The 16178-nt window shown below is 51.8% G+C and overlaps 1 protein-coding gene and 1 pseudogene across 3 annotated transcripts; one reads left to right on the top strand and one right to left on the bottom strand.

Moving 5' to 3' along the window:
• Window positions 1–383: 383 nt before the first annotated feature.
• On the top strand, window positions 384–3290 carry LOC128918329 (claudin-16-like; annotated as a pseudogene).
• Window positions 3291–5456: 2166 nt separating this feature from the next.
• YBX1 (Y-box binding protein 1) lies at window positions 5457–16134 on the bottom strand. Of its 3 annotated transcripts, none has more exons than XM_054222472.1 (8): window positions 15814–16134; window positions 15410–15473; window positions 11322–11355; window positions 8945–9034; window positions 8420–8722; window positions 7931–8013; window positions 7559–7836; window positions 5457–5831 (listed from the first exon to the last, which is right to left on the bottom strand). In XM_054222472.1, exons 1-7 carry the CDS (start codon window positions 15968–15970, stop codon window positions 7590–7592), a joined length of 978 nt encoding a protein of 325 aa, XP_054078447.1. In that variant the 5' UTR covers window positions 15971–16134; the 3' UTR covers window positions 5457–5831; window positions 7559–7589. The 3 variants fall into 3 exon arrangements, with proteins under 3 accessions (XP_054078447.1, XP_054078446.1, XP_054078448.1); XM_054222471.1 differs by having other exon boundaries at window positions 5457–5836; window positions 15814–16133; XM_054222473.1 differs by having other exon boundaries at window positions 5457–5836; window positions 7559–7824; window positions 15814–16131.
• Window positions 16135–16178: the final 44 nt, after the last annotated feature.

Here is a 16178-nt window from a genome sequence, read left to right as displayed (position 1 = left end):
AGGTGACCTTCCCACCGGAATCGTATGGATGCGGGGATGAAGGCATCAAGAAAACCTCGGGCTATCAGGAGACACATGCTCAGATCACAGGCTTTGACAACAGCAGTTGTTTGACAACGGTTTCCACGTGCTCTTGATCCCCAAAGGGCAAGTACTGACGGTTGCCGACTTCAGATGGTCTACTTGGAAGAGCGGACATCTAGGGAGCAACCCGCTACGGCCATGTCGCCACTGCAAAGTCAATATATCTCTGAAGGCCATGGCCACGTGCCAACCTGGTAGCCCAACCTTGGCTAAAGGTATTAGAACATCTTGGCAGCACCGAGGACCATGAGACGGGCCCCAGATGACTCATGGGGATCCAGAGGACCCCCTCTGCCCAGGCGGCGCTTTGCCCTCGGTGGATCAGGGACCTGGGAAGCGGGCAGAGCAGAGGTGGCGGATGTCTCTGTGCCCTTGCAGGTGACCCCATGAGCGCAGCCCTGCAGATGACGGCGTTCGGTCTTGCTCTTCTCTCAACCCTCTTCCTGCTCCTTGCCACGTGCACCGACTGCTGGATGGTGAACGCCGATGACAGCTTGGAGGTGAGCGGAGCAACCAGCTTCAGGGTTAGCAGCTGGGCGCAAGGTGGGTGCCCTGACATCCGTGGGGTTCCACCATGTCTCCGCGAGCTCGGAAAGGGGACATGGTGGTACAAACCCACCGCTTTCTGCATGAGTTGGAGCACTGAAGAGTAGAGAGATAAGGAAATGCTGGAGCAGAAGGAGGAGACAGAACAGGATACGGGTAGGGAGTCACCGGGAAGTGTCCAGCTGTGGTGGTGAGAGCCTGAAGCTCTGCTTTGCTGGGTCGGGATGTCCCTGGGGAGCTTTTTGGTGCTTTTTGGTCCTTTTTGCTTGAATGTGCTTCTCCTGCTTCCAGGTAAGTCACAAATGCCGGGGGCTTTGGAGGGAGTGTGTCACCAACATGCAGGATGGGGTCAGGACCTGTGACCAGTATGACTCCATTTTGGCTGACCACCCAGGTAAGCTGCCATGGCCTGGAGGCATTTTTTAAGTTCACGGCTAAGAGTTTCCCCCTCTTCCCTTTTCGAGAAGATGATCCTCTTTGCAAGGGCTGACCTTCACCAGTCAGCGACGCAGGCCCACGGCTGCTCTCGGTCTCCTGCCGCATCAGCACGGCCTGCGCAACCACCCACGGTTCAGCCAGCTCTGCCACGGGGCCACCAAGCAGGAGAAAGGCCACGAAGATGTGCCACCTCGCAAGGAAGGTGTTTTGGCACACAGAGCCCCAGGCACAGCTCCTGCCCCCCCATTGCATGGTGGGATTTGCAACCCCACTGGTGTCGTGTGCAGGGGTGAGGACCATCTCCCACCGGCCAAGGACTTGTGTCCTCAGCTCATGGATAATCGTAACGTGGTATGGAGACTTCTCCGGGACTGCAGAGGGCAGATCAGGCCTTGCACAGGAGAACCCTTGTGTGGGGTACTTGACGTGGGACAACACAGATTCGGGCAGGGGGGAAGGGAACAAGAAGTCAGCGTGGACCACGCGGGGCTGTCGTGCGGTTCTGGGGAAAAAGCTTTGCAGGGAGAAGTCCCAGTGCACGCAGCTGGTGACGCGAACCCTGCCAGCTCCCCTATTTCTCACTGGTACGTCGGCATTTGCCGTTCGAAACACCAGCTACGCAACTTGGAGGAAAAAACCAGACAGTCTGGACAGTAGCATCTTCTGTCCAAGCCTGTGCAAGAAGGTCTTGAGTAGGTGCCCACATCCCTGTTGGTGCACCTCAAGTTGTTTGGGTTCTTGAGCTGGTCCAGTCAGTCCTGTTGCAAGGTTTCAGATGAGCCTGGTGAGCACCCTGCCGAGGTACGGCACGTCAGGCAGGGAGTCGGTGGGTCCCAATGTAGACATCTCCTATGGACGTGCCAACTGATGAGCTGGATGGTTCCAGCAGGGACACAGGCAGAAATCTGGAGTAGTGACACCAGTTCCTCTCACCATTCCTGTGTCCCGTTTTTCCGCCCCCCCCCCCCCCCCCCTTCCCTGCCCAGTGAAGATCGTGGTGACCCGGACCCTGCTGATCACCGCAGACCTCCTGGCTGGCCTGGCCTTGGCTACGTTGCTGCTTGGACTCGACTGCATCAAGTTCCTCAAAGAAGAGCCTCGTGTCAAACTGAAGATGTGCTACGGGGCTGGCGTCATCCTTGGCGTGGGGAGTGCGTGTCTGGGAGAGCTCGGGGGCAGATGGAGCTCGTGTCCCCTGGGGAGAGGGGTGGGATGTCGGGAGCTAGGGACACCCCCTCAGAGGGGTCTTTGGCGGGGGGTGTATGGTTCTTTCTTAACCAGCCCCCTTCCTCCTAGGCATCCTGGGACTTGTGGGCTCCGTGTGGTACGCGGTGGACGTCTACATGGAGAGGGCCATGCTGGTGTCGCACAACATATTCCTGGGAGTCCACTACGACTTCGGGTGGTCGTGCTGGCTGGGGATGGCTGGCTCGATGGGCTGCCTCGTGGCATCCGTCCTGCTGACCTGCTGCCTCTACGTCTGCACGGGTCAGTCTGTCCCATCCCACCTCCAGTAGCTTTTTGCCCTGCAGGGACGTACGTGGGGTGAAGGAGCAGCTCAGAGGGTGCAGGACCTCCTGGCAGGGTCCAGCCAAACTGAGGGAACCCCTTGGTGTCTGGCCTGCGCCCCGCGAGGGCACGGAGGGGGGGGTCACCCCAGGCAGGACTGGGCTGAGTGAGGACCCCATAACCCCTGCGAGGGCATGGAGGGGGCGGGGGGCAGAGATGCTTCATCCACACCTGTGGGACCTCAGGGTCCTGGCGAAGGTGTGTTGGTGTCTACCCGAAGCAGTGGCCGTGCCGGATCGCTGCGACCAGCCAAAGCCTGAGCCGGTGGCCACAAGGACGTGCCGGTGGAAACCTGGCCGTCCCACCACCAGGGCAGGCGATGCCTCACCAGCATCATCTCCAGCCCTTACGCCTGGTGCCACCAGGTGGAAGTCGACCCCACAGCGCTGGCTGTCCGGGTCCATTTCTCCCGCCGTGCCCCCCAAGCTGTGGCACCCCCCAGGCCCCCTGATTTGCCAGCCGTGACCCCACCCCAACTCTTTCCTGGCAGACACCAGCAGCCATTGGCAACCCCAGAGGCTTTCCCAGCCCCGGGGCCGAACGGCCACCAGCAAGATGTACGCCATGGACTCCCGCGTGTGACGGGCAGCAAGAACCTCCTGTACCAGGCCCCACCGTGGGACACTCTTCTCCCCCCCCCAATTAAAGCACCATCACCTACCCCGGGGGCGTCTCTGCGATTGCTTTACGGCTCTGACTGCAGGGTCCACGCGAGCTGCGGCATCGGCTGCTGCAAAAGGGTGCTGCAGAAGTCACCCACAGAGGGGTGTTTTTTCCCCCCACTTCCAGTCAGTTTTCACAAAAACAGACCCCAGAAAAGTGTCGCTTTAAGAAAAGGTGCCCCCCAAGTCCCCTGGGGAAGCTGTTGGGACGCTGTGGGCAAAGGAGCTCCTCCACATCTGGTGCTTCGGAGGAGTTCAGTGGAGAGCCTTTTCCGCACGGAGCAACACTGACTCCTCGTGGCTGGTGGCCCTGGTCACTCCGGCACCTGCTGCTGGAAACCGCCCTGCGCTTAGAAATGTGGCAGCGCGGGGTTTGCATTTAAAAAAACTGGGGTAAAGCTGGTGGCCTGGAGCATTTCTTGTTATCACGCCAGGAACCGGGAGGTGAGTCAGTCTGAAGCCTACTGGAGGTGCTGCACCTGCAAAGTTCATAGAATCACAGAACGGTTTGGGCTGGAAGGGACCTTAAAAATCACCCAGTGCCACCCCCTGCCCTGGGCAGGGACACCTCCCGCCAGCCCAGGTTGCTCCAAGCCCCATCCAACCTGGCCTTGAACCCCTCCAGGGATGGGGCAAGTCGGGTTTTTCAGTCCACACGAAAAGGGGATTCTGTTTTCCAAGTGAATTATTATCCTCCTTCCCTTGCAAACCGTTACAAAAACGAACCAGACCCCCAAAGGGCCACCGACTCCCCCTCTGAAGGCTGAGTCCTGGTTTTGTCCTTATCCCCTCGCTTCCCACCCAAAGGTCAGTGCGGGGACGTTGGGCAGAGCTCCCTGATCCGGGCTCTGCGATCCCGACAGGCAGCAGCGCGAGCCCCGAGCCAGAGCAGATGCTGCCGCGGGGCTCCAAATCCCCGCAAGCGAACGGTGTGAGGAGACGGGCAGCGGCGCTGGGCAACCCAGGCGGGCTGCCAGCACCCCCGCCCCCACCCCAGAGGGGCTGCGAGGGGCCCCCCCAGCCCCCCAGCCCCAGGGAGGCCGGGGACACGATTTCTCATCTCGCAGGAAGGCGAAAAGCAGCAAACCTGGGGCTTTATCGCAGCTTCGGGTGCAACGCAGAACCACCACCATCCAACTGCCGCGTCCTGCAGCACGGGCACCACTCCGCCGGTATTATTAGCATAGACTAATTTATTGAATTACTAAAAAATGTATTTTTTAGAGGCTATTAATTTTACCCCAGGGACCTGAAAAAAAGAAAAAGAAAGGAGAAATCCAGTCACTAAAGCTGTGTGGCAGAAATGAAGGGCAGGACTGAGCGTTTGCCGTCGGACACAGGGTGTCCGTGCTCCGAGGGACAGCAGCCCACGCATCCAGAGCGGGGGCAGCCGGAATCCCGGCCCCGCGCATTTAAGGGCTGGCACTTGAGCACGCAGGAAAACAATTAAAGAGAGCAAGAATTTGTACGACACAGACATAGAGCTCGTTAGCGCTGAGAAGGGAGAGCTCTCCGAAGCTGCCACCGCACAACCCGGCGGTCGCACTCGTTAGCGGTAATTTATAACGGGTGTTATTAGAGCACGGCACCGCGAGCTGCGGGGCTGGGTGAGGCTGAGCTGCCCCAGCACCCGCCCGGCTCTCGCCGCTGCAGCTCCCCCACCCCGGCGTGACAGCGGGCTGCGCGTCCCATCACCGCGGGGACAGCAGCAGCCTGTCACCACCTGAGCAGTGGCCTGGGCGCCCCAGGGGCAGAGCGGTCACAGCCCAGCCCAGCCCGGCCGCTGCTGCTGCTGCTGCTGGAGCCTCTGGATCCCAAAACCCAGCCAGGAGCCAGCATTTTCCCTGGTTTTCCCCCCAGTTCCCCTTCCCACGCAGCAGCGACTGGGCCGCGGACATCACACCTGGGCTGTGAGAAGTCAAGAGTGCCCCAGGCTGACACCAAGCACCTCCCGCCTCCCCCCGCCCCGACAACCTGCAGTGGGACTCGGGCGCTTTCTAATCTCTTTTTTACTTCCATGTTTTTTTTGCATTTTACCCCAACAGCCTGTATGCGGAAGAAATAAACCGGTCATTTCCCCTCCAAAAAACATTTTAGGAAGACTGAACTCAAACCCTTTCATCCCAAAATGGGTTTAAAGCAACCAAGCACACAAGGTAATTCTTTAAGACCTTTATTAACAGATGCTTGCAGTTTGACTTGAAAAAATCAGGTGTATATTTCATACAAATTAAAAATGAGGTTCTTAAAAATCTCAACTTGACCAGATATGAAACAATTTAAAAACCTTTAAAGGTATATTGAGAAAAAACAGGCTTTTAAAAAACGTGTTTATCGTTTCCAAAAGGAGACTTCTTTAGGTAAAAATAATAAAAACCCCATGCTGCATAGATAATGCAGATAGTTCTAGTAATCTGGTCAACAGCAAAAAGCAAGCACTTAAGGTCTTCAGTTCCAATTCTTTTGTTCATTTCTTATTGCTGGAATTTCATTTTCTTTTCTTCTTCATTTCTTAAGTCTTTTCTTTGATGACTAAACTGAAAAAGAGAGAAAAAAAAAAAAGGCATGATCAGGCAGGTGTTGGAGGGTTACACGGGTGTTTGGTCCACCGAGACTCCGGCAACTCACAAATTCTCACTGAGGTAACGTTCACACACAGAGAAAAAAACCTTTCCAACTACAGCTCTTCCATCAGCCCACTTCCAGTGACCAAACCCACCATCTTCCAGACAATACGAACGCAAAGTGCTCCAGAAAGAGGAATTTAAACCCCAAAGGAACCCCATCTACGCCTCTCCCCGCGCTGGCCTCCGTTTTGTGCCAGGCTCCCGGCAGAGCTGCTGGGTCGGGCTCCGCAAAACGCAGCGGGCAAACCCCAAGCTGCGCCCTGGAAGGCATGAGGACAACTCGAGATCTTCAGGAGGTGGCTGAAGAGCAGATCTCTACCTGTGCCTGACAGAGCAGCGTGGCTTCAGTAAGCCACTGCCCAGACCACAGGAACCACAATTTACATTCACCAGTACTATCGACAGACAGAAAAAGCAACCAAGTGTCATCCTGGTGTTTCTCCGAAGCCCACAATATTAAGAATTCAGCCAGCTTGTGTAAACTGTTAAGATGAACACCAGGATAAAACAAAGGTTTGCACCAAGCACACAGACGGCACTGCAGCAAGGCGTGAAGAGATTTAAGTAATTCACCCGCACGACAAATCCAGCAGCGTCCCAACCCTCAGGGAACGAGTCCCTGAGCTCTCACAGCCGGGTGAGGTCTGCGGCTGCTGCCCACAGCGAGCAACTCTCCATGCCCAGCTCCTGCATTCCCTGTTCAGCCCATTCCTCTGACCGTTCCCCACCGCTCCCGCCAGAGCCTGAGAGTCTTTCCGTTTGCCTGTCCTCCAGGCAAGGAGCGATGAGTGAGACACAATAGGAATGGGATACGAATGCTGGTGAGAGGGGAAATACAGAGAAGGAGAGAGGAAGAACAGAGAGGGAAGGTGCCAAAAAAAGCAGAACAAGTAGTATGAGTCCTAGCAGTGAAAATATTCCCAAATTAGCAAAACTGCCCATCAGGAGACAGTGCCAAATCCCAGCCAGTTGTACCCTGCAACAAAAACAACACTTTAACACCGACCTTTCCACAACGCTGCCCAGCGGCGAGCCCCACCTGCGCCTTCAGCCACAGGCACCCTGGGTGCTCCATGAAAAGGACCGTCTCTACCAGCTTTTACAGCGCTTTTTTGTTTAGATAAAAAGCTGCTACCAAGATTCTTCTGCATATTCTGCACCAACTTTCTAGAAATTGATGCCCAGAGGTCTTAATGTCCCTTCAGGACCAAGCGACAAAAGCTCAGTCACTCACAGCACTGAGTAAGTCCCAGTACCGCTTTCTTCCAGCTACTTTCAAGTCACTATAGCAGCACCGCTGGAACTATTTCTGGGTGGACAAAGATGCCGTAAGCCTGGGCTACTGGGCACAGCCAAGATTAAGAGTTACAGCATTCCAGACCCTGACTCCATCAATGAAAATTAAGGCCCCGTCACTGAGCCCTCCCAATTAATCAGCACTTGCACAGCGAAGCCTCACAGTTGGGTTCTGCAGACATTAGCGACCACGCTCACAAGTGCGGCCTGTTTGGTTACAACACGCATGAGCAAGAATGGTCCAAAAACCTTTTAAGGCAGAAATTAAAGGAAAGCATCAAAAGAAAATAAAAGCCAGTCATCAAATCATATCCCCGAGCACCCCCGGACACGCACCCGGATGATGGTAGAGATGGTAAGCCGGTATTTACTCAGCCCCGCCCTGCTCGGCCTCGGGAGCGGACGTGTTCTCAGCTGGTGGTTCGGCTGTCTTCGTCTCTTTGCCATCTTGTGGTTTAGGGTTCTCTGGGCGTCTGCGTCGGTAGTTGAAGTTACGACGGTACCGACGTTGAGGTGGCTGCTGACCTTGGGTCTCATCCCCTTGGTTCTCTTTATCTTCTTCGTTCCCATCCTCTCTAGGCTGTCTTTGACGAGGAGGACCCCTGAAAGTCAAGCTAGGCTTTAACAATGCAGCATCTGACCATCGCCATGTTCTGTCTCTGTTGCTAAAAGGCAACGTTAAAAAAACCAAGTTGATCTGCAGCATACCTGCGAAATCGTGGTCTATAACCTCGATACATGTTCTGCCTGACTGGTCTGCCTTGATCTCCTGCACCCTGGCTGTCAGCACCCTGCAAGACATTAGGCAACAAACCACCTTAGCCACATGAAAAAGCTTATTAACACCCAACTCGTCACGCCACGAGGAAGACGGCTGAACGGGGGCTGTCAGGTTAAGTCTGAGGCGTACAACAAGGTGGGCAGCGCTCCTGGGGCACAAGAATACATGCTATTAGAATTTGTGGTTCTACCAGTTAATCATATAGGAACTTAACACAAATCCAAACACACTTTGTTTTTTAAAAGCTGTAATGGAAGACCTTCAGCTTATCAACACTGTCTCCAATATTGCACCTTACTGCCAAACCTTACCAAAAACATCTTAGATATCTACAAAAAGCAGAAAAAAGCTGCACCCCATCACCCTGCTCCAAAGCAATCAAGCCAGTTTACCATCACGCTTTAAGCAAACGTTACCTCCACTATCTCTCCCTGCACGGGAGGGTTGGAATATTGTGGTCGACGCCCGTAGGGCCTACGCATATAGTAAGGTGGGTACCGCCGCCTGCGATAGGGACGGCGTTGCTGGGCTTGACCTTCTGGGATGTTCTCTGCTCCTTCGTTCTTTTCCCCACTCTCACTATTCTGGTAGTTTTGCTGGTAGTTGCGTGGAGGACCCCTACGACGTGGATATCGTCTGTAATGGTTACGGTCTGCTGCGTATTTACTGCCTTGCACTGGAACGCCACCAGGACCTGTAACATTAGCTGCCTCCGCACCCTAAAGAGTGGGGATAGCGTTAGGTAAACAGTCAACATCAAATCAGTTATAACATAACATAATTTAGTACCAAGCAACGATTTACATCCACATTGTAAAGCAATGAAAACCCATTAATCGCCTTGGATGTCATCAGGCATTGACTCAAACCACAGGCACCACACCAAAGCCTGCAGACCAAGTTTTCCCTGCATACTCTTAACACCCGAGAGACGTGTTTACCTTTTCTCCTTCAACCACATCAAACTCCACGGTCTCTCCATCTCCTACGCTGCGGAGGTACTTCCTGGGGTTATTCTTCTTTATGGCAGTCTAACAACACAACATCACAGAATTACATTTACAGGCACAGCATGAGAATACTACTTAGCATACTACTAAAGACTTTTTTTTTTTTTAAAAAGAAACATTAAGGAATTTGAGTATTTAATATCTTAGGAGGAACACTTGTACTCCCCAAAAAAGCAATTAAAACACTGAAAATCCAGGAAGCCATAAAATTTACCTGTATTACTGTACTTCTGGCCTATTGAAAATGTGCAACGGCTCTACCATTGACTGGAACCGTCTGTCAATGTGCTGCCTGCTAGTTGAAAAAGCAGTTTGAAAACAAACAACCCCCTCCCTCCCACACCAATACACACTGGCCATAGTACACTTAACCAGGGAACGAACCAGCATTAAACACACCCATAGTATTTATATACATTCCTCTGAAGCACATAAACCAATATATAAGCCTTTCCAATCACACACACAGATTTCCAGCCCTCTACCATTCCCCACACCACCGCAGCCATGCAGTAGCCTGCAGGTCCCAAGCTACGTAAACACATCAATGGCCAGAAACGAAGAGATTTCCTTCTCTGAGGCTTACAATACCATCGCTCCAGCCACAGCATTTACCAATTAATCACAAATCTACTCTGTGTATTATACACCAAGCAGTAGCCCTTCCAAGGTGCCAGCACCAGACAAGCCTTTCTATCCGTATCTGCATGTTACATGACATTACCAGAAAACACTGAATTTTCCGTGCTATTCAGCAGTGGATTAGATTTCTGACAGATGAGTTAATACGCGCCGTTCTCAGCCACATTCTGCTTATCAAACACTAACTGAACAGTAATGCAAGTGTAACAAATTCATAAAAAGTACCGGCAACAAAATTTGACTGGATTTTTCACCCAAAATGGAACAAAATCTTTGGAAAAACATGCCCACAAGTCTCAGCCTATAAAGCAGTGACTTTAGGGAAAGACAGAAAGCCTTATTACAACAGTAGCTGAGTCTAACAGCTCTTTAGGAGAGCCAAGCTTGATAACAGGGATGGGGAAAAGCACACACAGCTACAACTCATAAAACAAGATGGTTTCTTTCAAATTAGACCCCTAAAACTGTTTTGTGATGAAAATTATTACACTAAAACAAATCGCTGCCAAACTGTGCTTTAAGAAACACAGACAGTAGTTACACTACAAGTCCTGAAATCTGACATTAAGTCAAGGTCACTTACAGGTTACCCTACTTGCAAACCGAGTAATGAAGTCGGAAAGCTTTCCTTCAGGGTATATATTCCTGTCTTGGTACACCGAAACACAGTGGAGTCACTTGGCCTTTCTCCACTGCCCATTGCAGAGTAACTTGTATAAATAAATGCCTCTACATTTTAATAGCAGGCAATTCAGACATAGCTCACGCAAGAAGCTGAAAGCTAGCAAATCAAACTTAAGTCAAAACTCTTTCCAGGGGTTACTTTTTCCTCCCTTTGTTTACAACTTCAGCAGTATATCCCCAACTCAAAACAAAAGAACAATCCACGGACTCCTAAATGTCAGAAGTAAACCATGCTCCATTACGAACTCTCTGGGGGCTGCTTCACAACAAGAGATCCTATGACAGACAGGGTAAAAAACCAGAGAGCTGATCACAGAGAGTCACGAGTCAGACACAAAGGACTAAGTTAAGGCCAACCTGCTCCACGAAATAAGGCACAGATGTGGTGTGCAGTCTCACTCTGGTCTAGTTTCCAGAGGTTTACATGCTCCCCACAAATTATATTTAAGTGCACCATCTCTGTTTAATTGAAAAAGTACCTATTAAAACGTTTTCAGGTTTTCATTGAAAGCCTGGAGCAATAAATACTACAAAAGTTTTGCCTAGAAAGAAATTCTTCACTGGCATTTCACCCCTATTACAGCCCAATTAATTTCTCTCCCTGCTGCAAGGTTTTCATTTAACCCTATTTCCATATACTCACTAACGACTATATGAATCCACAAGGCAACTCAACTGGGCTTCAAACAGTTATCCCCAAGTCAACGGAGCGTACTTGCAGACAGCGCAATTTTCACCACTGTACAGTACCAGCCTGCTCAACCCCACGTATCTCATGTCCTCACAACGGATAGATGGGGATACGCAAAGCCCCCAGCTACAAGCAGGCTCTACTTGCAATCCAGTAGCAAGAAACAGTTGTTTGTGTTCAAGTAACAGTTCTTGGAAAATGTGAGGCTCTTTCACAGCTTCAACCTTACTTACATAGGTCATGCATAGCAAGTTTCAGAGGTAGCCTGTTCCAGTTTCAAGGAAGTCTTACCTGATGGACAAACACATCTTCCTTGGTGTCATTCCTGCAAGACAACAGGAAATGGAAATTAATGTATGAAACACACACTAAATTAGCCCAGTTCAAGACAACTAACTAGCTTCCAGCATCAGCCTTGCTCCTCAACCTGCTCTCAACTAGTCCCCTACTAGCTTCCTGCTTGCTGTGAAGAGGCTGTCAGGTGGCCTATGCAAGGTTCAGAGCCCAGTAAGTCACATGTGAAAGCCTTCTTCCTCCCTCCTGCTCTCCCCTCTATCCTTCACATCCCACCAAGGGAGATGTTCGAAGCAGAAAAAACACCTGATAGTGACCAGTCCATCATTTCTGGCAGTGCTCTGTGCAGGAGATCAGCTATCACAATCCTTGAAGTGATGATATCACCACTCAGGCCTTGCGAGATCTCTCCAGAGTTACACATCCTCTCAGCCTCGATGCTTCCTTCACTTAAGGAGTAACAACACTAGCTGTCTACTGAAGGCAGTATGGTTAGTCAAGCTGAATTTGTGAGCACAGAGAGGGAAGAGCTGGGGTTTCTCTCCTCACAAGAAACAGAGAACAACTCAGGTCTGTACCAACAAGGAGCCAAAAGCATCCTTCAGCGTGACCATGATACAGTTTCCACAGTTATCACACTGAGGCTGGACAACCACAACGTGGTACCGAGCCAGAAAAGTTTCTGTTCTGCAATTAAGAGGCACAGCCGAAACAGGTTCCGCGCTGGTTTGAGCACTCTCCATACCACTTCCACCACTCATAACAAACTTACAGCCATACATTCAAGCTCGCATCGTACCAACTGAACCTCGCTGCGGTATTAGTTTCATTAGTCTGTGGAACGGTTTGAATCAATAGCAAAGCAGCTTTTATTTCCTAGAATGACTGGTTAAAGACATTGTAAAGCAAGCTTGTGTTAAAATGCGCTCAAAATTGGAGAGCTTACAGCTACAGTAGACAGAATCCAGAATTTGTTGGGGTTTTTATTTTTTTTTAAGATAAAGCCAGGTGTTCCCCACCACTGCCTTTAAAACAGGAGGATGACAATTAAGACTTTTTCAAAAACTCAATCCAAGCTATGGCTATTTTGTCAGCACCAGTAAAAATAAGTCACTTGTTCCCTCATGGAATTGATGCCTACAAGCCTCAAAGGTTACTGGAAAAAGGTAGTCAAAAGGCAACAAAGCAGAGCCAGTCTCATCACCATGAGGCAGCTTATCTCCAAGGCCCCAGGATGCAGCATCCAGAAGCCCTTGCAAAGCCTGAGCCTAAATACTTTCATCTTCGCAATGCAAGATCTCTTACCTGATGCTCCAAAAGCTGAAAACCTTCAGGAGAGACCAGTAACAGGTTTTCAGTTAAAAAAAAAAAAAAAATTAAAAAACACGTATCACATTCCTTCACTCTCAACTGAAAAATGGTGGTAGGAAGTGCTCATCATCTGTGCTCTGCCAAGTGCATTGCTCCTGCCCAAGTCTGATTTTGGACAACCATACCAGGATGCTTGTTTTTAAAGTCCTTTTGAAAATGCAACTTCCACTTAAGAGGACTTTGGAGTTTTAGATCAAGGAATGGCTCAGTTACGCAGATACAGTTCAAGGCATATACATGGTTAGTTAAAAAAAAATCTGCTGGTCAATTTTGAAGCCCAGTGCCTGCCCTGTGATTCCTGATGGTGTTTTCCAGCAAGCGCACTGCCACTTGGATGGTGTAATAGTCATAGCCGTCACTTTCTCAAAGCACACTTGAAATGGTACAAGAGAAACCCCCATTCTGAAGGCCTAACAAGCCCCTTAGCTTATTTTTGCACCAGATGATTCTCCCCTCAACACCTTTAACACCTAGAATAAAAAAAGGCATCAGACAAGCATGCAGATTAAGAAAAAGCCACTGTTAAATCTGGCGGAGCACTAAACACAAAGCCAGATATTGATGTGCAGCTCCAATTATGGTAAAAGGACCAAGTCAGTGGCCTGCACATTCATTTACTATTTTGACAACTGTGAGAAATTGACAGATCCTCAGAATTCAAGCTAGTATTTCAGAACAGAAATGCACTTTTAACATTAAAAGAACACACGGAATACCTGAAGTTAACATGCACCTACATCAAAGCTACATTTTAGTTCCAAAGCTAATTTTAGCTGCAAGCAGACGTGGCTGAAGCAAAGACAAGCAAGGGCAGCAGCTCCCGCAAAGTTCCCCTTGCAACAAGCCAGATAGATTCCAGAGTTGAGGAAATGTCCTCCAGTCCCGTTCTCAGGCTGCGGCTCTAATCTCTTGATAACACAAGATCACGCTGGGTTTCTCATTAAAAATGGCAACCTCAGGGATTAAACAGCTGCCAAATTAATGACTGGGGAAGCCATTCCGATGTCTTAACTAGCTGCTGTTGCTTCCTTGCTTGACTCACATCACTGAGCATTTCCACTACTGAGGGAAACAGGAAAAAAGCCTTCCCTAGAGGTAGAGTTTGTGGCCTATGAGTTTATACGCGTTTACAAAAGCCAAAGACGCTAAAGCTTACACCACTGACAACTATACGACATTTCACATTAAAACCTACATGAAGAATGCAAACTGGGCAGACTCAGAGTCAAGTTTTTACAGTCGCAGGCACAAAACCAATTAAGGAGCTTGGCAGACAATAACAACTGGGTCATAAGGTAACAGACAGTTTAAAAAAAATGCAATATTTAAAACAAACCTAAATAAAAGACCCAATAAAAGCATCACTATCTAGGCTTGCTTCCCTGAAGAAGAGTTCCCAAGTCTTCTGTCAAATTCTGGAACTGTGGGTTTGAGGTACACGGTGTTTAAGGGGAACAGTTCTTTGGAATATGGTCTCTGCAAAATAACCCACAGGGAGACCCCCCCGAACTGATGAACCATTTTTCCAGAACTGGTTTGCCGAGCAATTCGAGGACTCCTCCACTACCAGATAACGTGCCTGATATGCCTATTTTAAGTATTTACACAACTCTTAAGTGTTCGAATTTTTCTTTAAAATCGATTAGTCATAAAAAGAATCTTCTAGGCACTTGTTTCTTGAGACCCCTTTAAACATGTCAGTCTTGCAATATAAAAGAAATCTGAATTTTGATCATTTCCCTGTACATTCAGGGCTTCCTCAAGAGAGCATACTTTTAACTACCAAGTGCTCAAAGCCATCTCTGCTTGCATTGACATGACTGAACCTCATGCAGGGGTTTAAACAAATATTTTGTGTGTGCTAACACACAGCAGACTTTTATACCCTTAACAGGAAAAAGAAAGCCAAAAATCTAAACAATCATTAAAAAAATAATCTTAATGTAATTAGTATCACCATGAAAATAAATTCACTGAGAGCAAGGCCAAAATTCATAGAATGGTTTGGGTTAGAAGGGACCTTAAAGCCCACCCAGTGCCACCCCCTGCCCTGGGCAGGGACACCTCCCACCAGCCCAGGTTGCTCCAAGCCCCGGCCAACCTGGCCTTGAACCCCTCCAGGGATGGGGCAGCCACAGCTCCTCTGGGCAACCTGGGCCACGGGCTCACCACCCTCAAGCAAAGAATTCCTTCCTCGTATCTCATGTAAATCTCCCCTCTTGCAGTTTAAAACCATTCCCCCTCGTCCCATGGCTCCCCTCCCTGCTCCAGAGTCCCTCCCCACCTTTCCTGGAGCACCTTTAGGGACTGGAAGGGGCTCCAAGGTCTCCCCGGAGCCTTCTCTTCTCCAGGCTGAACCCCCCCAGCTCTCTCAGCCTGTCCCCACAGCAGAGGGGCTCCAGCCCTCTCAGCATCTCCTGGGCCTCCTCTGGCCCCACTCCAACAGGTCCACGGCCTCTGTTGCGGGCCCCAAGCGCAAAAAGCCAACCCGACAAAACCCGAGGGGGCAGGAGATGCTGGCGGGGACAGGACGCATCTTGGCAGGCTGACCAAGCAGGGTGACAGAGGTGGCGAAGGCAGACGCGCCCCCCCCCCCCCTCCCCCAGCCCCGCTCCGGGCAGCACGCGTGGCCTAGGAGCGCACTTGAACTCGGGTCCAACGTCTGCGCGGCCCGACACCCCCCCCACCTCCCCCCCTCTGCGCCGCCCCCTCACCTGTTGATGAAGCCGTAACCGTTCCTCACGTTGAACCATTTCACTGTTCCCAAAACCTTCGTTGCTGGGGGGTGGGGGGGCGAAGAGGAGGTGGAGGGGGGGGGAGAAGAGAGAGGCGCGGGCGTCAGGCGGCACGTGGCGGGGCGGCGCACACAAAGGCCCCCGCGTGGCGGACATTTTGAGCCGCCCCGCCCCCACCCGCCGACACGCGGGGCCCGGCGGCGCGCGCGGGAGGGAGGGGAGGGGGGGGGAGCGCCCAACGGCCGCGCGCGCGCCGCCCCTCACTGAGGGGGGGCTCGCGCCGCCCCTCAGCCATGGCGCGGGGGGAAGCGGGGGGGGGGGGGGGGGGAATCGCGCCGCCGGGGCTTCCCAACCGCCGCCGAACCCCCCCCCCGTTCCCTCACCGATGACCTTCTTGTCCCCGCCGGCGGGAGGCGCCGCCGAGGCCAGGCCGCTGCCCCCGTTCCCGGTCCCGCCGTTAGGCTTAGAGTCGGCGGGGGCGGCGGGGGCCGCCGCGGGGACGGGGGCGGCGGGCGGCTGGGTCTCGGCCTCGCTGCTCATGGCGGCGGCTGTTCGGTGCGGACGGTGGTGGTGACTGGCTGTTTGCGCCGCCTCCCGCGGTGTGATGGTGACTGAGGCCGGCCGTGGGGGGGCTGCTCCCTGCTCCGGGCTCGCTGAGCTCCGCTCTCCGCTCCCGATACCGATCGAACTGGCCACAATGGCGGCCCGTACCGGCTAGCCACCCCGCGCGCCCCGCCCGCGCGCGACG

The sequence above is a fragment of the Rissa tridactyla genome, chromosome 16, assembly GCF_028500815.1.
Source record: "Rissa tridactyla isolate bRisTri1 chromosome 16, bRisTri1.patW.cur.20221130, whole genome shotgun sequence".
NCBI lineage: Eukaryota > Metazoa > Chordata > Aves > Charadriiformes > Laridae > Rissa > Rissa tridactyla.
Note: the sequence above shows the minus strand (reverse complement) of the source record. Positions and strands in the feature narration are given on the sequence as shown.

Excerpts from the sequence above, each read along its gene's own strand:
- YBX1 (XM_054222472.1), bottom strand. The coding sequence starts at position 15,970 with ATGAGCAGCGAGGCCGAGACCCAGCCGCCCGCCGCCCCCGTCCCCGCG. Across the intron at positions 8,723-8,944 it reads ATGTGGTTGAAGGAGAAAAG|GGTGCGGAGGCAGCTAATGT; the intron begins GTAAACACGTCT and ends CCCACTCTTTAG. Across the intron at positions 7,837-7,930 it reads TATAGACCACGATTTCGCAG|CTTGACTTTCAGGGGTCCTC; the intron begins GTATGCTGCAGA and ends GTTAAAGCCTAG.